The sequence below is a fragment of the Epinephelus lanceolatus genome, chromosome 8 (genome assembly GCF_041903045.1).
Source record: "Epinephelus lanceolatus isolate andai-2023 chromosome 8, ASM4190304v1, whole genome shotgun sequence".
NCBI lineage: Eukaryota > Metazoa > Chordata > Actinopteri > Perciformes > Serranidae > Epinephelus > Epinephelus lanceolatus.
In genome coordinates this window covers 46,616,615-46,638,964 of record NC_135741.1, presented here as the reverse complement: position 1 = coordinate 46,638,964, position 22,350 = coordinate 46,616,615, and the positions used below count along the sequence as shown (strand labels likewise).

At 41.0% G+C, this 22,350-nt stretch overlaps 1 protein-coding gene across 7 annotated transcripts in view; it reads right to left on the bottom strand.

Annotated features, from left to right (window-relative positions):
* The window catches only part of vps13d (vacuolar protein sorting 13 homolog D), a 268,286-nt gene that overhangs the window by 212,946 nt on the left and 32,990 nt on the right, over positions 1-22,350 (bottom strand). For all 7 annotated transcript variants that reach the window (XM_033628067.2, XM_078170383.1, XM_078170380.1 and 4 more), the window contains 4 exons: positions 21,893-21,973; positions 20,481-20,597; positions 20,010-20,114; positions 1,044-1,214 (listed from right to left, as the gene is read on the bottom strand). In XM_033628067.2, the coding sequence (XP_033483958.1) occupies positions 1,044-1,214; positions 20,010-20,114; positions 20,481-20,597; positions 21,893-21,973 (474 nt within the window). The remainder of the gene's footprint in view (positions 1-1,043; positions 1,215-20,009; positions 20,115-20,480; positions 20,598-21,892; positions 21,974-22,350) is intronic.

Here is a 22,350-nt window from a genome sequence, read left to right as displayed (position 1 = left end):
TATGTCTCTCTCCATCAAAAAAAGAAGAAAACTAAAACCTGAACTATCCAGGCAACAATGGGGCTGGCGGCTCAGGAGAGCGACGCTTGGGCTCTCGGAACAGACGCTACCGATGACACTGCATAACAGTAAGCATAGCTGCCTCTGTTTGTTTTTGCTTGGTTCACTAGCCGGCTCTGTGTGTTATAGGGTTTTGTTTTGTTTTCTTTATGTTGTGTACAGTAGTGGCACGCCCTAGTGGGCCCTGTCGCAACTGGGACATAATACATGTCACTGTTGTTTTAGGGTTGACTTGACTTGAAAAATGTGAACTATCTTTGAAATAAAAAGCCTACCAGGAAACAATAGGCATATGCCCTCTCAACTGCTGGAAGAATTTCAGTGTAAGCGTGTGTGAGTGTGGACTGCCACTGACAGCATCTTAAAAAAGCTAAATGGACGAAACTGTACAAATAACAAATTAAAACAGGAGCAGATCTGAAAACATCTAATTAAATATTATCATCTGGGCTCTGCCACAAACATAAAAATCTTATCCTTAACCTTAATATCACTGTGCTAATTGTTGGCTGGTCGTCTGATTATACAGTAATCCCCCTTGTAAAGTTTCAGTTTTGTTTTGAACATGGCTGCATGTGAATAAAGATTGTAAATACCAGTGTAAATACCAGTGTGTCTAGGAATGAATACAACTTGACAAAACAATAAAGAGAAACCTATTAATAAGGTGCTCAGTTGACTCTGTGAAGCCAGCAGCAGCAGGAGCTGCCAAGCTTCGACATACAATAAAAATACACTGTTAGGATATAGGTCAAATGGTTTTCAGTATTTAAGTATAAATTGTTCATCACTTTCAACTGTTTATTTTAAATAGCCATGTGTTTGGAGATGGAAAATCAGAAAAAGTGAAAAGATCATTTGTCCTTTTTTTTTTTTTTTTTTACCTCTGGGAATTTCAGCATGGTGACTTGAAACACTCAGAGATATCACCTTTAACTCCACTTCCATTGTTGATAACAAAAGCATCAGGTGTTCATACAGACCTGTGACAGGCGTAAGGACATGGGCTCCAGCTGAACTTGGCCTTCAATTCGTGGGGTGTGTCGAGACCTCAGAGGCTCCTTGGTGGCGTTTCTTCTGAGCAGCACGGACGCACATACAGGTTCAAAGATGTACTGATGCTCGCGGCTCTGCATACACTGGGTCATTGCGTCCTGTACAGTAACAAAACAAGCAGACTACTCAACTTTATCTCTTGTACTGGAGATAACTCAAGAGGAGGTCACACAGGCAGGTTCCACAGCTCTTACAGTACAAGTGCTCCACTAAGCAGCTTCTATTTTGTGATTCATGATATCATTCTTTGCTGAAAATCACCAGGTATGGTTAGGCATTACATGATTAAATATACCTAAACTGACTCCTCCATAATGTTTTAATCATGCCATTTGGGTACATTCATACTTTTACTTAAGGAAAGGATTTTATTTCTTCCACTACTGCTGAATTCCAGTGTTTGAGTAACAGTAGTCCCTTTTACCATGCCTGTTCAAGGCAGGAATATTGCACCATTATGCCGCCTCACTGTGCTGCATATAAGGTGGTATGATCACAGAATGCAGGGACAGAGTGGTCTCACCTTTAATCTGCCACAGGAGGTAGTAACAGGACCAAATGGTGTCTGTAAAAATAGGCAGGACGGGACCATGGGTGTCACAGGCGTGACGTTTTGATGACATGTTATGTGTACGATCCACCACAGGAGATTTAAAAAGTAGTGTTAGCAGCTAACTCAAAGAAAAAGAACAGCAAAATGTTCTTATTCTCTGAGAAGAGAATGAGATCAGCCGTCCTATAACAGGGATGGTAAATGATTGTGATAGGCACGTTTTGCCTTTGTTACTGTTTTTTTTTTTAAGCGCCGCTGATGCATATATTTTATGTCACATTAGAGGTTGACGCTGTTGTGTTACATGTCATGCCCCTCACGCCTCTTTTGATTCTGCGATGTCAGCATGCTGTCTAAAATCACACAATGGAGCAGCATGATACCGCTGTTGTTTGGTTCTGTGGCTTGGTAGTGGCTGTATAGCACCATTTCTGTGTAAAAAGAGCTACTATGGCTTTAAGGAGAGCCCATTTTTTCTGGAATGGGAAGGTACTGTATGTGTTTTAAAGTATACCTTGATTTAAAAGTTGACAGTTATCGGGACTTCCAGGGGAAGAGCAGCACGCACGGCTGAGTTAAGAGCTCCCTCATGCCAACACAATTTTCTCCGCTAAAACTCAACAGACAAATGCAGAAGAGCCTTAAAAACACCCGAGAATGAGTGGAAGTACAACTAAAACAAAGACCAGGAAAATCAAGGTAAATAAACAAGCTGCCCAACCTACATAAAGAATATGATAACCGGCCTGGATGGCATTAGCAAACAGATTCAGACCATGCAAACGAACTGAAAACAGACCTGAAGTTGGTCACAGAGGAAATTACAACCAGAATGAAAAATGAACTGTCAAAACTCAAAGATGACATTGACCACAAAATCACTAAAATAACTACTAAGATAGGAGAGCAGAGAGAAAAGGTGGACATTGCTTTAACTGGTAATAACAATAATAATACATTATACCTATATAGCGCTTTTTATGGCACTCAAAGACACTTTACAAATTCAGGGACACAAAAAAAAACAAAAAAGAAACAGACAAGCAAGAGAACAAATAAGGGATGTGGAGAAGAAACTGTCAGTGATTGAAAGCAGCGTTGAACAGGTGAGTCTTGAGTGATTTTTTGAATATGGAGAGAGAGAGGGGGAGTCTCGGATGGGTTTGGGGAGTGAGTTCCAGTGGGTGGGAGCAGCGATTGAGAAGGCCCTGTATCCCCAGGATTTGTGCTTGGTCCAGGTGGGGTGGGAGCCAAGTGCACAGGTGGGAGTGTGATGATGGAGGAGCTCAGACAGGTAGGGTGAGGCCTGGTTATTGAGGGCTTTGTATGTTATGAGGAGGATTCTGAAGTGAATTCTCCGGGGGATGGAGAGCCAGTGGAGCTTATGGAGAATGGGGGTGATGTGGTCACTAGTGGGAGGGGGGGTGAGTAGCCGAGCAGCAGAGTTCTGGATATAATGAAGCTTACTGAGGGTTTTTGAAGATGAGCCATAGAGCTGACTGTTGCAGGTGGTGATGAAGGTGTGGATGAGAGTTTCTGCGGCTGAGGAGGAGAGGGATGGAAGGCTGTTTTGGTTATGTGTTTAATGTGCTGGTCGAAGGAGAGGGATTGATCCAAAATGACACCAAAATTTCGGTTGTGAGGGGAGGTGGATACTGTGGAACCGTCTTTGTTTAGGGTGAAGTTATGGGTGTATATGGTGAGTGCTTTTGGTCCAATAATGATCACAAAGTAACACGTTAGAGTACTTTGATTAGTTTTTACAGTAATGAGTAACCTAACGCGTTAGTTTGCTGTTTGAGTAATCAAATACTTAAGTACATTTTCAAACAAGACATCACTTACTTCTGTTACTTTTAGAATGCTGGTCCTTCAGCTCCGAAACAGCAACGGCTGTCGTTTGGTTCTAATAACGGAGATAACGTTAAACCTATCAGTCTGAAAGAAGCCACGGAGCTTGTGGCTCGCTACGTGGTCGGAGAAATGCTGCCGTTGTCTACGGTGGAGTCTAAGTAAGTGGAGTAGGACTCGCTGACAGACATATTTCAGACTCAGGACTTGCATTACGCCTGGTACACGCTACACACTGGTACTCATCAATTATCCCCGGTCGTCTTTCACGGCGTGTGTGTGATGTCATCGGGTTATTCTTGTCCTATTTTTATTACTTTTACTATTATTTGAAAGTGTCTGTTCATGTGCCAGCCGACATGTTGTTGTAGTCACCTAAAAGCGTCAGCAGATGGCAGGAGCTACATTTGAAGCGCCACACATAAACTATCAAGCTACTGTATCTTCCACAGAAAGTTCTGACAAATATTTGAGAATAAAAGCCTATTTAGAAAATGGAGGGATTCTCTCAGCCGAGGTTATGAGGGGCTTTTAATTTGAAACAAGTGTTGAGTTTGAAATGACGGTGCGATATGTTAACTTTACAAAGACAACGGGGCGGATAAAAAGTAAATATATAAACACACAGAGGGATTAATAAATAACAGACCGTCTATAATGTAGTTTGTTTCAAATGAAACTGGGAGCCTCTGCAGTTGTGGTGAGTAAAAGCCCCGCCGCTATTTGTTAATGTTATTACTTTCTGTCCGACCGTGAGGATGTACCATTGTTTGCTAGCTTGATGCTAATGACAGTAACATTAACTCAGCGGGTTGACAAAGTGCTTCTGCTGTTTCACACCATCATTTCCCCCTTTTACTGTGTGTGGTAACATCCCTGGAGGAAATATTAAAAATGCTGGGGTGTTGTTGTCATGCAGTTGTCTACGGCAGCAGATCGTTCTGTGTTTCTACTGGTCAAAGTGACGGCTGTGATGGGAGAACTGGATCTCAGTGAAGGGCAAGTGGTCCATAACTTTAATTTTGGAGACAAAAAACTGTAGGCTTAGCGCCCTGTGGTCCATTGGCCAATAGGAAACGTAGAATACTCAAAAGTACTTTAAAAGTGCTTGAGTTACTTTTCTCAGGGAGTAACATTGGAAGTACTTTTAAAGTAATTGAGTTACTTTACTCAGGGAGTAACACAGTAAAGTAACTTGTTACTTTTTTAGAAAGTAACGCAGTAACGTACTTTGATTACTTTTAAAGTAACCCTTACCCAACACTGCTTATTACTGAAATACTGCACCCTATAGAGCGCCGCTCCATTGGGTGATATCGGAGCGGAGAGTGCAGCCCTCCTTGCCTGGATTTTGCATCCACGGTCATTATTATGTGTATAGGCAAACAAACCACAACAACAACAACACAACGACCATGATTCATTGTATTATTATATTTGTGTGAAGTTGTAGTTTATTACGTTTGTCATTAAGATACAACTTTATTCTCGACATTTTGAGTTTAATCACGAAATTTTGAGTTTATTCTTGAAATAGGAACTTAATTTTTTTTTCCTCCTCTTCGTGTGGCCATATTACTGTACGCCGTCGTAGTAATTGGATCAGAATATTTTCATATTCCGTAAAGTCAATTAGGATCCATTGTCGTGGTGTACACATGGATTCCCTGATTCAACAACGTTCTGTATACACACAAAAACACGAAAAGTGTTCTTGATATTACAACGGCAAATATATTCCTCTGTTATTAATTTCCCACCAATAATAATAATAATAATAATAATAATAACATGATAGTTCGGCTGTACTAGATATTTGATATAGGTCTATTCAAATATTCAGTCCCAAAAACGCCGTTTCTAAAGTACTAGCTAAATTATCTGAAATTAACCATCATCCTTACTTTTTCTTAACATATTTCATCTAGATGCAGTGTCATTACTAGTTTGGCTTTACTAGACATTTGATATATTCAGTAGATCTAGCTTTTTACGACTCTATTTTACAACAAGCCGCAAACAACCTACCGTCCAAAAAACACCGTTTTTAGAGTACTATCTAAAATATCTGAAATTAGCCAACATCCTTGCTTTTTTTCTTAACGTAGTTCATCTAGGTGCAGTGTAATAACTACTTCGGCTTTACTAGATATTAGATATATTCAATAGATCTATCTTTTTACGACCCTATTTTACAACTCTATTTTACAAGCCGCTAACAAACCTACCATCCTAAAAATGCTGTTTCTAGCGTATTAGCTAAAATATCAAAAATTAGCCGACATCTTTACTTTTTCTTAACGTAGTTCATCTAGGTGCAGTGTGTTTACTAGTTCGGCTTTACTAGATATTAGATATATTCAGTAGATCTATCTTTTTATGACCCTATTTTACAACTCTATTTTACAAGCCGCTAACAAACCTACCGTCCTAAAAATGCCGTTTCTAGTGTATTAGCTAAAATATCAAAAATTAGCTGACATCTTTACTTTTTCTTAACATAGTTCATCTAGGTGCAGTGTAATAACTAGTTCGGCTTTACTAGATATTAGATATATTCAGTAGATATATCTTTTTACAACCCTATTTAAAACCCTACTTAGAACCCTACTTTTTAAAAAATACAAGTGTTTTTCCCAGATGTGGAAGTTGTAAATACTGAATTGAGAGTACACTGTGGACTTTAAGGGGATGGTAAACACACTTGTGTAATCAGATTTTAAATATCTAATTTCTAAATGGGTGAAAATTAATTTTATCCATATTTTACCCATATCTGACAGCACCCCCAGTTGTTGACTACACTCACATGATAGCTGGGGTCAAGAGCTCTCTATAACAGTTGGTCCCATGTCTGTACCCCCTTTAGTTGCTGAGTTATATGCCTGAAAACATGCACTGAGGTCAAGGTTCAAAGGTCAATGGCTGAAAGCAGGAGCCATGTAGAATCTTCATACTGGCATATGTTACTCTCCAGGTTGAGACCTTTCCAATGATGTATTTGGTTTAGCTCTATGACAAAGGTTTGATTTTTTCATTTTTTGGACACAAGCCATGCCAGGTGTAGTTTCAGAGAGCACTTTGAAGGCCCCGTGTATAAAATGAGTTTTGTTTGTTTCTTTTTTACTGTAGATAGTTACTAAAATGAGTCATCCTCAGACAATACAATACTACTAAAAAGTAAACCAATAATAACAATAATGAAATAAGCAAAAATACTATTTAGCCTATTATTGTATTTACTTTTAGCATGCTTTTATCTACTGTGGGCTATATGTTTTAATGTATTTAATGACAAAATTATTTTATGTTAGGCCTACATCTTAATATTTTATGTCATTTTTAATAGTTTAGTTCTTAACTCCAGTGTTTAGTTAGAAGCTTAAGTTTAGAAAAATCAAAACAAGCTTTTATAAACTGATTACACAATCCCAACTATTCCTGTCCATACTGTTTGTGTAGCGCACTTCACACGTTACATTCTTTCAGCACATTCACACGTCATTAGCGCAGTCAACCGAAGTGGGCTCTTTGCAACCCATTCAGAAAGCTGAACTGCTGTGAAAGAAGGGGGCAGGGCTCACCTTTAGTCTGACAATTTACAGAGGGCAAAGACACCTGACTGTCTCACAAAGGACCGCTACATCACTAGGATTACAGCGCCCCTTCAAGCGTCGCAACGGTCTGCCAGACCATCATATGTAACTTCATTGTTTATGCTGCCCGTGTGCTTAGAAGCACACAAAAAATGCATTTTTGAGTAATTTCCGGGAAGTTATGATAAAATAAAATAAAAAATATTACAGACTATAGAATAGGACTGGCAACCTCTCCAGTGTCTCATGTCAATTAATTAGGCCTAACACTAGCTATTTGTCGGCTTTTTATAATGCCTTTTTTTTTTTTTTTTTTTTTGCTGTGCTACAATAATAAATTAGATTAACTTTTGGTCTATAATACTGTTGGCTATATTACGCATTTTAATTAAAAAAAACTTAAGAATAAAAGAAATAAACACCGAAATTATTAGTGGAAACTTTTTTTATTGATACTCCTCCCCTCTGACATACTCACACACACACACACATACACACACATGCACACACACACATGCGCGCGCGCGCGCGCACACACACACACACACACACACACATTGAACTCGCGATTGAATGAATGAATGAATGAATGAACATTGGAAGCGTTTCAGCCACAGTCCCACAAGCTGGCGCGGTCACTGATTACATTGGTTTTTTATTATTAACAAAATGTTTTTTATTGACCGTATGAATGGTTTTCAAATAAATATTTGGAAATGAAAATGTATGCTTTGGTGTACTTTTACAGAGTTTTGCAATATGTACACTATAACCTACCTGTATGTATCAAAATATATAATTGTCAGCAGCGGTCGGAGATAACTTATAGGCTTCAGAAAACATACAAGACACATTTTTAGGAAAAGACATAGGAAGAGAAGCTTGTAGGTTTCATCTAAATGGAGTTATTTGCACTATAAAAATCCAAACGGTCTGTCAGACCATCGTGGTGGTTGATTGTTTCCTCATTAATTCCAAAAATGTTCACACGAGGGTGAAAAATGCGTTCTCTACATCTTCTTTCATCGTTTCGATGTCTCCGTCTTGCAACAATAACCGCAGCCATGTGTGCGCAATTACGCATACTACAAACCGTTTGCACCTCCCTTTGGCACGTGTTAAATATAGACAGTTTCTATGAGCAAAATTGCTTTCAGGTTTGATAAATCACATTGCGTGTGCTAAATTAATATATTTACATTTTCTCCTCCCAGCACACACACACAATTGCGTGTAAACTCCCCATATTAGTCATTGCAGTAAACGTACTAACTGGATGCAGACACGCTATTTTGCACCTTTGAAAGACGCAACCCTTGGTGCGCACTGTTAGTAAATCAGTTTATACATTTTTTTGCGTGTGCAATGAGTTTGCACACATTTTTACACACGCAAACCTTTAGTAGATCTGGCCCTTAGTGTATTATTATAGGCTACTTATTGGTAACCGTTTTATAAAAGCAATACATGACTTCAGTCCGTGATATATGCTCATTAAATCACACTAACCCTTTCATTAAATTATCAATTTCTACATAAGTCAGAGCTATACGCCTAGTTATTTTTATTAACTCTGAATCGGTGGAAATATTCTGATCCAATTACAGTAGGCCCTATGTAGGTTATAATTCCTGCTTTTAGTTATTAAAAATGTCGGTACGTTTTTTTTAAATGTGTAAGAATATTATAGTATGTGTTTTCACTTGTCTGTTGCACTGATTAGTCTATCATTAATAACGGATTGTTGATTTTAAACAAGATGGAGCGCGGCCGCCACTGTAAAAAAATCTAAAACTTGTGTTTAATGACAATCTTATCTGTTAAAAATGCGTTTAAAATGACAAACATATCGGTCACCTGTGTGTAATGGTTCATGCAACACAGCATCATCCTAGATGAATAATTGCTGTGTGTCGCTAATGTATTAAAAAGGTATGACTGAGTTTGAACGGCTTTTCTCAACCAGAAAGTGGAGCCGTTTCCAGATAAAATACTGTAGCCTACATGAATGACAAGTGATGCCTGTTATCACAGATCACTAACACAACACACATATGTGTTGGTTTTACCTTGTAGTTTTTGGTCTTTTGTTGTTGTCATTTGCACTCATGCTCCTACAGTACAGTAGTACACTACCTGCAGTATAAACAGCGCCACTCTCCATTGCAGCCACATTGTGGTCAAACGTGGAATTGTCCCAAAATCTTGCTGCATGTGAGTACTCTGCTTCCACCTAGTGGCTTCAGTCGTGACTTACATTTCACACAATGCGTGAATCCCACTCCATGAGAGTGAGGTGTCCATTTTTAACCAGTACCCACTGTATATGCTCCCCTGAGAGTGACAAACAATTATTTAAATCCCTCTTATATATTATTACTGTTGAAATAGAGGGAATATGTATATGTGGAGGAGACTTAAACATGATAATGGACTATGTATCAAATACTACCAGCTTTAAGAGAAATTAAAAAATCTGTTACAAAATTAGTTAAAAGAGGAAATGGGCTTCTTTGATGTATGGAAGCCCATTTCAGTGAGGCTGTTATCAAGGCATGGTGTGGTAAATTAAAGCCTGAAAGCTGTGAGATCCAACATCCGACTTCCTGGTGCGTGGCATCCTGACTCTCCGTCAGTTCGGCTCCAAGAATATTCCTTTTTAACCAAGTTTTTAACTATCTTTTTGAATTATACTCTTTCAAACCTTACTATTTTAAAGTTTATCTTTTATTTGCGGTTTAACTGTTGCCATCGGACCTGGGGTTAAAGCAATCTCAGCAATAGCTTGTCTGACAGCATGAGAAAACATCAACCAGCTGTTATCCACCCGCCGACCCAGCTGAGGCTGCGCTCCAGTCCACCCCGGTGGTCAGCCTTCCCACTGGGTGCCGAGGCTCGCTGGCTGCGGGCGGGAGCTAAACCCAAAAGGATGATGTCCATGACTGGAGCCAACTTTACTCCCAATCCAAAAACCCATTCTTCTGCCCCTGTTCTGGGCAACTTCTTTTTGGTGAACAACAAAGTTAAACATAAGTCCAAGTCACTGCCTCATTATTAAGTTGTGCTGGATGACATTCCGCTTACAAATTGTTTTAGCCTCCTACAAGAGCAGGACTGCCCGGCTCCTCCGTCACTCCTGGTGGGCCTGGGTCACATGCCGAGCTGGATTCTGGCATTGACAGTCTTCCCGTTCTGTTGGTCGGGTCATCTGTGGTTCGCAATGTCCGAGTCAACAAGTGCTGCTCCTCGTGTCATCCAGGTGCTAACACTAATGAAATAGATGACGTCATCCCACAGCTGCTGCACTCCCGTCCCTCTGCCCGTGCTGTTGTGGCTCATCTGGGAGGAATTAACGACCTCAGACTACAGCAGTCAACAAAACTAAGGGGCGAATGTATTCGGCTCATTGATAACATCTTGCATATGAACAAACGGTGCATTATATCTGGACCCCTCCCTCCCCCCACTTTTGGCGACGTTAAGTTTAGCCGACTCCAGCAGCTTCACGTTTGGCTTGAAGGCTTTTGCAATAACGCTGGCATCCCCTACGTTGATAATTTCACCACCTTTCTGAACAGACCGGATCTCTTTAACCGGGACCGTCTCCATCTCAATTTAGCAGGAGCCCGCCTACTATCCCGTAATATAGAGCTAACACTGCACTCCTGCAAAGCCTTCTCCATCTGAATGTCCTCTTCTTCCGCAGTTCACAGTGTCAGCGCCCCCTACTGTCCATCATTTGAGTATGTATCCTTTAAAATGGAGCTAAAACAATCTTCGTCCATACTCTATGCAGTTATATACAAGCCTCCCCAGCACCATCAAAGTTTTATTGATGATTTTACCAGGATGCTTTCAACTGTATGCACAGACTTTGATGGTTTGGTCGTTACAGGTGATTTTAATGTACATGTGGATAATGTCTGAGACAGAAATGCTAAAGAGCTCAGTGCTGTCCTTGAAACCTTTGGCCTGACTCAGCATGTGTGTGAGCCCACCCACAGCAGAGCGCAGCACACTCTGGACCTGCTCATTACAAAGGGGGTTAATATTTCAAACGTCAGTGTGGTTGATGTTGCTCTGTCTGATCATTTCTGTGTCTTCTCTGACCTGTCTGTTTCTCCCAAACCACCGGCTGGTCCTGCAGTTGTTCGGAGGAGACACATAAATAACAGCACAGGTGCCCTGTTCATGGAAATGATAAACTTTGAAAATGCCTCATGTTCTAATGTTGATGATTTGTTGAACTCTGTTACTTCGAGTGTTTTGAATGTTCTGGACACTATTGCCCCTGTGAAGGTTAAAATGGTTAAAAATAAGCAGAAGGCACCATGGAGGAATGACGACTCGGTCAGGGCACAGAAAAGGGAGTGCCGGAGGGCTGAGCGGAAATAGCGCAAGTCAAAGCTTCATGTTCATTATGAAATTTATAAAGAAAAGTTGTACTGTTCAACCAGATCTTACGTAAGGGAGAGGTACTTTTCTGAAATTATTGAAAACTGCAGTAACAACTCACGTGTCTTATTTGCAACAGTGAACAGATTAACAAACCCTCCAGCTCAACTGCCGTTGGAACTGATCTCCACATCTAAGTGTAATGAGTTTGCAGTATTCTTTTGCGACAAAGTTCAGACCATTAAAAATGCCATCAATTCCACAACACCAATAACAACCCTGAAGCCACCTAGACACTTAGAGCTGACTCATTTTGCACCTGTAACTGACAAAACTGTCCAAGAAATCATCACCAGTCTGAGTTCATCTACATGCTGCCACGATGTGTTACCCACTAGATCTGAGTGCTGCTTTTGACACTGTCGATCATGAGATCCTTTCACAGAGACTAGAGGACTGGGTGGGCATCTCTGGCACTGCCCTAAATTGGCTGAAGTCCTATCTAGAAGACAGGAAGTACTTTGTTGAAATTGGTAACTGTGTCTCAGACCACATGGCCTTGACCTGTGGGGTGCCCCAAGGGTCAATCCTGGGACCCCTTCTGTTCAATCTCTACATGCTGCCTTTAGGCCAGTTAATACAAAGTAATAATGTGTCCTACCACAATTATGCAGACGACACTCAGATCTATGTCTCACTGACAGCAGGTGAATATGGACCAGTGGATTCACTTTGTCACTGCATCCAACAGGTCAGTGTGTGGATGCAAAACAACTTTCTCCAACTAAATTCAGACAAGACTGAAGTCATCGTATTTGGTCCACAGAAACAAAGAGAAAGTGTCAGCAGTCACCTCCAGTCTCTCTCTCTAAAACCTACAAATCAGGTTAGAAATCTCGGGGTAATAATGGACTCAGACTTGAACTTTAACAGCCACATCAAATCAATAACATCAGCAGCTTTTTACCATCTAAAAAACATTGCCAAAATCAAAGGTATAGTGTCTAAACCTGACTTGGAGAGACTTATCCATGCATTTGTCTCTAGTAGGTTAGACTACTGTAACGGCCTGCTCACTGGCCTCTCCAAACGGGCCGTAAGACAGCTGCAGTACATCCAGAATGCTGCTGCTCAGGTCCTGACCAGAACCAGGAAGTACGAGCACATTAGTCCTGTGCTCAGGTCTCTACACTGGCTTCCTGTGGCTCAGAGAATAGACTTTAAAGCAGCTCTGCTTGTGTACAAGTCTCTCCACGGCCTAGCACCAAAGTACATCTCTGACATGTTAGTGCCATATGAACCATCTCGGACTCTGAGAACCTCAGGGACCGGCCTCGTGCTGGTGCCCAGAGTCAGGACTAAACATGGGGAATCAGGATTCCAGTTTTATGCAGCTAAAATCTGGAACAGTCTTTCTGAAAATGTGAGACAGGCCTCTACTCTGACAATGTTCAAATCTAGGCTCAAAACAGCTCTATTTCACTGTGCATATGACTGAAAGGATCTTATCTGCACTCTTCCCTTTTAAAGTTCATTTTATAATGATTATTTATGTTTTTATTTTGTATTGTGATTTTAATGCATTTTCTTGCTCTGTAAAGCACTTTGAATTACTTTGTGTACGAATTATGCTCTACAAATAAACTTGCCTTGCCTTGTCTATTTTGGACTCTATCTCCATATCCAACTGCTTTGAGTTTATTTCTCTGCAGGTTCAGCTGGAGTCTTCATCGTTGGTGGTGATCGGTGTTTACCGACCTCCATCTGCCGATGTTAATTCTTTAGATACATTAGCAGACCTTATCTCAAAATATGTTAACATGGAAATGATTGTTGCGGGTGATTTTAATGTGAATTGGCTGAGTGGTATCTCAGATTATCTGAGGGATTTATTCTTTAATTTTAATTTAACTCCATTTATATCGGAACCTACAAGACCCAATATGAAGGACCACTCAAAATCAACTTTAATCGATCTTATTTTCTCTAATAGAGTTGATAAGATTGTAGGTACTGGAGTTTTTGGGCTGGGCAGCAGTGATCACTGCCCCATAGCATGTGTGAGAAGTACAAAACTACAAAATACAGGATCTCGCATAGTCACAAAGAGGAACCTTAAGATTTTTGTTGAACGATTCTTCCTTGAAGGTGTAGCATGTGGTTTTGCCAATCTTGCAGAGAAAAACAATGATGTTCAGGTTGCTCTTGACTCCTTTGCCAATACTTTTACTTCAATTGTTGATAAACACGCCCCTCTCAAGAGGCTCAGAATTAAGGAAAGGACTGCACCCTGGTTTACCAAGGAGCTATCAGCCTTACTCTGTGAGAGGAATAAAGCCTGGTCCCGAGCAAGGTATTCGGGTGATCCTTCACACTGGTTGCATTTCAGACAACTTAGGAATAAATGTACTTCAGCCCTGAGAAAATCAAAATCCAATTATTATCTGAATCTCATCACTAGCTCCTCCTCAAACCCAACAATGTTGTGGAAAGCAGTAAATATGGATAAAAATAAAAATAAGATGTCCAAAATCCCCCCACTAAATATTACAATGGGTAACCCGATTGCACTAGATGACTCTGAAATCTGCCTTGTCTTAAACAAACATTCTGCAGAAGCTGCAACTTCATTTGATAAAGAATATCCAGAGCTCCCCCTCGTTAACTCTGATACAAGCAGTGGTACTGGTAATGTTATTAAGGCTGCTAAGGGTCACATTCCTAGTTTTTCCTTTCACCCCTTTACATGCAGTGAGGTGCCTGATGCATTACAAGCCATAAATCCTAAGTGCTCTATCGGTGAGGACAATCTGGATTCTTTCTCCTTAAAGCTTGCGGCACCAATCATCACCCAGCAACTAACAAACATTTTTAATCTATCCATCTCAAGTGGAAAATTTCCGATAAAATGGAAATCTGCGCATGTGATCCCCTTACACAAAGGTGGAGCTAGAGATAATTTAAACAACTATTGCCCTATTTCCAAACTACCCTGTCTGGCAAAAGTAATGGAATCCTTGGTCAGCTCTCAACTTAAGTTTTACTTTAAGTTTAACTTTTTATGTCAGACTACTCACTTTTAAATCCTTATCAGTCTGGTTTCAGGGCCAACCATAGCACAATTTCAGCAATCACAGTGGTGACAAATGACATCGTATCGGCATTAGACAGAAGATATCACTGCGCTGCTCTTTTTATAGATCTGTCTAAAGCATTTGATACAGTCAATCATCACTTGCTCTTGAGAAAATTAGATGCAATGGGGTTGGATGAAAATGCATGTGCATGGTGTCAGAGCTACCTGACTGACAGGCGTCAACGTATTAAGCTTGGCCATACAAAATCTGATTGTTTGTCAGTTAGTGGAGGTGTACCTCAAAGGTCTGTTTTGGGTCCATTGCTTTTTACTGTCTATATTAATAATATTATTCCTTCTTTAATTGGTTGTCATGCCGATTTTTATGCAGATGACACAATTTTATATTGTAGTGGGGATTCTGTTCAGACAGCCATCAATAACTTGCAAAATGCTTTTAATTCTTTTCAAGAATCTCTAATCAAACATAAACTACTTCTTAATGCAAATAAGACAAAATATGTGTTGTTTACCCTAGCATAAAACATTGATTTCAATAGTGTGCATTTATACACCAAAACTGGCTCAGAAATTGAGAGACACAGAAAGGAAATAGGGACAGAATTCAATAATGCCTAATTGGGGTGTCTGATGTGTCTGATTATAGTGCCATCTTCTTGAAGGTTAAAGTAGATAATCGACTTAAAGATACACTATGGAAATTGAATGTAGGAATACTAAATAATAAGCTGATAGCAGAACAAATCAGGAGGGATATCCAAAACTATCTGGAGGAAAATGACAAAGGTGAGACAGACCCAGCTATAGTATGGGATGCATTAAAGGCGGTCATAAGAGGAAAAGTAATTACTATCACAAGCAACCTTAAAAAAGAAAAAAACGAACAAATACATGATACTCCTGTCTGGACTGAGACAATCGGAACAAAAATACAAGACACAACAAGAAATTAAAGAGGTAAGAGAGAAAATTAATGACTTACTGCAACAGGAAATAGAGATAAAATCAAGATACTTAAAACAAAATTACTATGATTCAGGCCCCAGAGCAACCAAATTGCTGGCGAGACGAATACAGAAACAACAGACAGAAACCAGAATTCATAAAATGAATGATCCAAAAACAAATGAGCTCAAATATGAACCAAAATAAACTGAGACCATTTTTAGAGACAACTATAAAGAGCTGTATACAAAATCAGTAGCCCTAAATCAAAATGATATTAAAGCTTTCCTTGACATCTCTGATCTTCCTTCTTTTGAAATGGAACAAAACAAGTGGATTAAAAAAAAGAGATAATGAAAGAGGAGATTCATAAGGCAATAGGAAAACTGAAAACAATCTAAGACCCCGGGCAGTGACGGATATCCTTCTGAGTGATATAAGACATCTGAAAAAGAACTGTCATCCCTACTCCGCAGTTCTTTCAATTGGAATATGACTAAAGACACTGTCCCCCCCTCGTGGAGAAATGCAACAATCACAGTACTACCGATCAGCATGGCACCATCTTGAGAAGGGCATCATCACTGGCTGTACGGTTTCTGTATCCCTGTTTGCACTTGCCATGACGATGCTTGTGAAATCAGCCGAAGTAGAGTGCAGAGGCCTCTTGTCCAGATTAGAGCGTACATGGACGACCTGACGGTAACCACAACATCTGTGCCCGGGAGTAGGTGGACCCTTCAAGGTCTGGAAAGGCTCATTACATGGGCAAGAATGAGCTTCAAGCCTGCCAAATCTAGGTCTCTTGTCCTTAAGAAAGGCAAGGTAACTGACCAGTTCCGCTTCTTTCTGGGGGACACAAAGATCCCATCTGTAGAAGCCAGTGAAGAGTTTGGGGAAGCTCTTCACCAGCAATCTGACCTCAGCTCTCAGCTTTCTACCGTGGACAGGTCAGGACTTCCCGGGAAATTCAAGGCCTGGATTTAAAAGCATGGAATCCTGCCCAGACTCCTCTGGCCTCTTCTGGTATATGAAGTTCCGATCACCACCGTGGAGAGCTTCGAACGGAAGATAAATCACTTCCTGCGCAGATGGCTGGGCCTGCCACGGAGTCTCAGCAGCATCGCCCTTTATGAGCGCAACACAAAGCTGCAGCTTCCATTCAGCAGTCTAGTGGAGGAGTTTAAGGTCACCAGAGCCAGGGAAGTCCTGTTCTACAGAGACTCTACTGACACCAAGGTCTCTTCCGCGGGTGTGGAGGTCAGAACAGGAAGGAAGTGGCGTGCCCAGGAGACGGTCAACCGAGCTGAGGCAAGGCAAGGCACAATATCCTGTTGGGCACAGTGGCAACTGGGCAGGCCGGGCTTGGGAGCACCCCAACACCTTCCTACAGCAATGCCAAGGGAAAGGTGATCCAGGAGGAGGTGCGGGCAGAAGAGGAAGAAATTCTCCCCAGCAGGATGGTGGGCATGGGCAAGCAGGGGGCCTGGACCAAGTGGGAGCACACTACTGGCAGGAAAATCACATGGACAGAACTGTGGAGATCGGAGCCTCTCTGGTTCAAGTTCTTGGTCCAGTCAGTATATGACGTCCTCCCAAGCACTTCCAAACTGATCACCTGGGGCCTGGTGGACTCACCTGCCTGTCAACTCTGCCAGAAGAGGGGAACTATGGAGCACATTTTAAGCTGCTGTCATAAGGCCTTGGGAGAGGGGCGGTACCATTGGCGCCATGACCAGGTCCTGCGGGCAGTAGCAGATACTATCTGTACCGCCATCAGCTCCAGCAAGTCACAACACACCACAAAGCAAACCATCTCTTTTGTTCGTGCCGGGGTGAAGCCTCAACCCCATCCAAAGGCCCAGGGAGGGCTTCTCTCAGCAGCAAGAGACTGGCAGTACCTAGTCGACCTTGGAAGACAGTTAAAGTTCCCGGACACGATTACACCGACCACACTCAGGCCAGACATGATCCTGGTGTTCAGGACAACCAGGCAAGTGGTGCTACTGGAGTTAACTGTCCCCTAGGAAGACAGAATGGAAGAGGCACAAGAGAGAAAGAGAGCCAAATATGCTTGTCTGGTAGCAGACTGTCGGAGGCAGGGGTGGAAGGCCCGCTGTGAGCCTGCCGAAGTAGGGTCCTGGAACACTTAGGGATCTATGGGCAGCAGAGACAACGAGCCACCAAGAACATCCTGGAAGCCACTGAGAAGGCTTCCCGGTGGCTCTGGATTAAGAGGGGTGATGAATGGCACAGTTAGCTACCTGGACACAGGTCTGGGACTGATCACCCCCGGCCAGGTCGCCTGGAAGAGGGTGTCTGAAGATAAGACCTGAAACACCCAATGACGCCAGGTCCTTCACTGATGATGTGTCCAGGTTGCACCGTGAGGTGTATTATATAACCTAAACCACTAAAGGATAAGGAATGTTGCCAGAATTATAGACTGATATCAATTATAAATATTGACCACAAACTCTTTACCTCCATTATATCAAATAGACTCAAGCCATTCATACAAGACTGAGGACTCTAAAACTTCACCTGATGCTCCTTCGGCATATGGGTGAGTAGATAACGGCTGAATTTTCATTTTTGGGTGCACTATCCTTTTAAATAGCAGGTACAAAGTCTTTCTTTTGTGCCTTTTCTCTGTCCACTAAAGTGGTGGACAGTCTGATGGTTTTACACACCACTTCCAACAATTTAACCATGTTGGGCAGGTGATAAATTCCGACCTTTTCTGATTCGGGGTGAAGTTCAAAACTAAATCCTCCAGTGAGCTGGCTCCTAACAGACGAAGGTCACTGAAGGTGCTTTCACATGCAACCTGTTTGGTTCGGTTAAAACAAACTCAGGTCCATTTACGCAGTTAGTATAGTTCGTTTAGGGTGGTGTCAAAGCTGTCAATCGGACCCTGGTGCAGACCAAAAAATTGAACCCAGACTGCTTGAAAAGGTGAGTCTCGGTCCGCTTCCAAACTGACTCTGGTGCATTTTTTTTGTGGTGTGAAAGAAAACAAACCAGTCACAGGATTTTATGAATGCAGGGTTATCATTTTAGCAACAGCTTAACCAATAATAAATCCATCTGCTGATCGTGAAATCTATCTGTGATCTCATAACTGATCATGATAAAGGCCACATATATCTCAAAACCTATTTATGCTGATCCATACATGCAACCATGGTAGCACACATGCACGTCAATGAGGGTATTTTCCCTGATTAAAAAGCTGTTCAAACTGCTATCATTGTATCCAACTCTGTGTACTTTGTCTGTTCATTAAATCCATTAAAAAGTGTGTGACAGTGATCCCACAGTATTAAGCCCTGAATCACTACTGCACAGGTTGCCTTCTTTTCACCCTGTCTATATCAATCAATCAGTCAATTTTATTTATAAAGCCCAATATCACAATTTGCCTCAGAGGGCTTTACAGCATACGACATCCCTCTGTCCTTAGGACCCTCGCAGCGGATAAGGAAAAACTCCCCCAAAAAAACCCTTTAACGGGGGAAATGTTGGTCATTATTCAATATGCAATTGATTTTGCAGCCTGCTAATAATGCCTCCCATCAGTTACTTCTGTATGATCTTTTTGTGTTACCAAAGAACAGAAATATAAACACTGAAAGTCCTGCTGCAAAAACTTCTGCCAGTGACCAAAATCTGATTTCCCACATGGGTCCTGATGATGCAGGATGACAAACACTAAACCTGTTCAATCAACGAGTTACATGTCAGCAGGGGTGGGTAGTAACACGTTACAAGTAACGCACGTGAGTAAAAAAGTAGTTTTTTTGAGGAACGAGTGCTTTTTAAGTTCCTTTTTTAAAACTGTACTTCTACTCTTACTCAAGTATATTTTTAAGCCAGTAATCTACTTTTTACTTCACTACATTTGCCATTTACCTTCGTTACATCTACCATATATTTCCAAATAGCCGCCAGGGGTTTGACCCTATTTTGCATAGGCCTATTAAACGCCGGTCTGATTAAACGCCGGGGCGATTATTTCCTCATTCATTGCCTCATTCATTGCCTCAAGAAGGGGTGCGCTTTTACGCACGGGTCTTTATCAAGTGCTGTTGTTTTAATATATTATTTTGCACTGGTCCGCATAGCTAAAAATATTCAAATGGAAAGTAACTTGTACTTGAATAAATTATTAACCAGGTACTTTTTACTTTTACTTGAGTAGGTTTCTCAAATAGTAATTTTACTTCTACTTGAGTAATTTTTTATGTCAGTAATTGTACTTTTACTTGAGTACAGATTTTCAGTACCGCTGCATGTCAGTCAGTAGAACTTAATGTTTATTCCTCTTGGTTCGTTTGCAAAAGGTTAGTGTAAACAGGAACCAACCAAAACTAAAATGCAACAGTGTATTATTTTTTCCCTGTGGTGAGACCAAATGAACCCAACTACGGGTGTGAAAGCAGGATTGTCTGACCTGGATCTGATCGGCGGGCAGCTTTCCCAGCATCTCACACTCTGTATCCCAATATACACTGAAATCTTCTATCTCTAGCTGTTTTTGCCGGAGGAGCTTCTGAACCTGAAAATACAAAGGAAATCCCTTTTAACCTCTAATACAAAGACCAGCAGAAATCATGTTATCAATTACAATATAAAGATAATAATGACATACAGCTCTCATAAATATAAGATACGAAGTTATCACCACAAGAAAACATTATTTGGTGAATGCAGTGAACTTTTGTTTTACTAACCTACTGCATGTATTGTGATAGAAAACTTTGTTTTTTGTACAAAAATGAATGATGAATTGGACTACTGTAGCACCTGTTGTCATGAGAATCACTAATCTTTAATTTCTCTTTATCCACTAAAAGCCTTAATGAAAAAGACTGAAGTGTAGTTTCACATTGTTAGTTTAAAATCACTCTGAGTGAAGACTTACCACTTCTTTGGAGGGGTTCTGAGCAGACACGTTGTTGATGCAAACCCCAAAGGAAAAGGGTTTCTCTGGGTTGGAGAAGTCATCCTCAAATCTAAGATGTACATCTTGGATCTTCAGCTACACAGAAGCCATAAAATCAAAGTTTAACCTGTAGCTCAACAATAACAAGTGCCTGATTCCTTTGGCCTGATTGACTGCACTGTCCTGACATCTGGAAGGTATTTACTAGGGATGCACCGAATATTCGGTAACCGAATATATTCAGCCGAATATTGCAAAAAAACACACATTCGGTATTCGGTGGAATAAGTTAAAAGCAAGGCCGAATAATAGTGGCGTGTTTTGATAACGCAATCAAACAGCGTGCCGTGATGGGTGGAGTAAAATGTCGGCAGTGTGGCGATCCGTCCGTCACCGCACTCGCATTTGCGACTAAAAATAGTTTTGAGCGAGCAAAATAGGCTTAAATCATTCAACATGCTGTGCGAGCAGCCTACAGATTTCAACCAGCAGCAGAAACGAAAGGCGAATCCCACCAATTGTGGGTTGAACGGGGGTCACAGACACAGACAGTGTATTCCTGTCAAATACGGCGGCCATCGGCTTACCGGCGACGGAAAAGTCGGCTCCAATAATATCCTCTTCTTGGCATGTGGACTGCCCAGAAGTACCTGAACAGCCGAGCCTGCCGAACACAGGTATGTGACGTGTCAGAGGAGAAACAAGCCGTTCACGGCCCACAAACCTCACCGCACTTTAGGGACTGTTCTTTACTTGTCAGGGGAGGAGGGTGGCTGGTTGATTCTTATTTTATTTATTTATTTTATTTTGATCCCCCCATGTTCATCACTCATTGATACTGTTTTTGAAGTATGAATAAGTAAATTATTCCATTGAAATATCATTGATGTAGCCTATAATAGAAAAGTGATTTATCTTTTCATAAATGACAAAAGGCACATCTGCCTCATTTTCACTGTGGTATCGCGATACTACTCAGAACCAATATATTTTCATTGGTATCGTACAGTGGGATCCAATTTTGGTACCGTGACAACACTAATCTGGAGGATGTTCATCTGCAAAAACTAATGAAAAACTAAACAACGATATTCGGTATTCGGCCAAGCGTTTAATATTATTCGGCTTCGGCCACAAATTTTCATTTCGGTGCATCCCTAGTATTTACTTGCTCAGATATTCTGCTTTAAAGTGTTTTCATGGGGCCAAATCTTTGTGTAATTGTATTGTATCATAAAACACTCAATTGCCTGTTCATTAGCTGGCCCCAGGCATTCAAATGGAGTGGACATGTTAGTATATAAATTGCAGAAGGGTATTGTTTCAACTGATGCAGAATGCGTGTGTTGCTTATGAGTCCCAGCTCCAGTATCTAATGATGGAAAACCTACCTCAATGTTTTCCACAATCCTGGTGACCACAGAGGCAGTGACAGAATACCAGTAAGACTCTCCTCTCTGTTCACACTCACTCTGGAGGAGCCAAACACATATCATATAGTCTATAAACATACATAAACTGTAAATGACTACAAAGTACTTAAAAGATAAAAGTGCAAGTTGGTGAAGAAGACTGCAAGACAGACACAATTAAAAAAGTCAAGGAGGCAGCAAACATAGATTAGAACAAGAAAGCCAAGCTATATAATGCAAATTCCAATCTGACTATGCTGACATGTAAACCCTTTCTGCTGCTACAAGAACAATTTGAAACTGGTACTCTCTTTGTCCCAGATTTAAAATCACTGTGAGAACACTAGAAATAATAGTTCAGAAACATAACCTCAACTGTGCTGGTGTTAAGTGACATGCAGCTCAAAACAATGATATGTTGTTGCACGTGTAGCTAC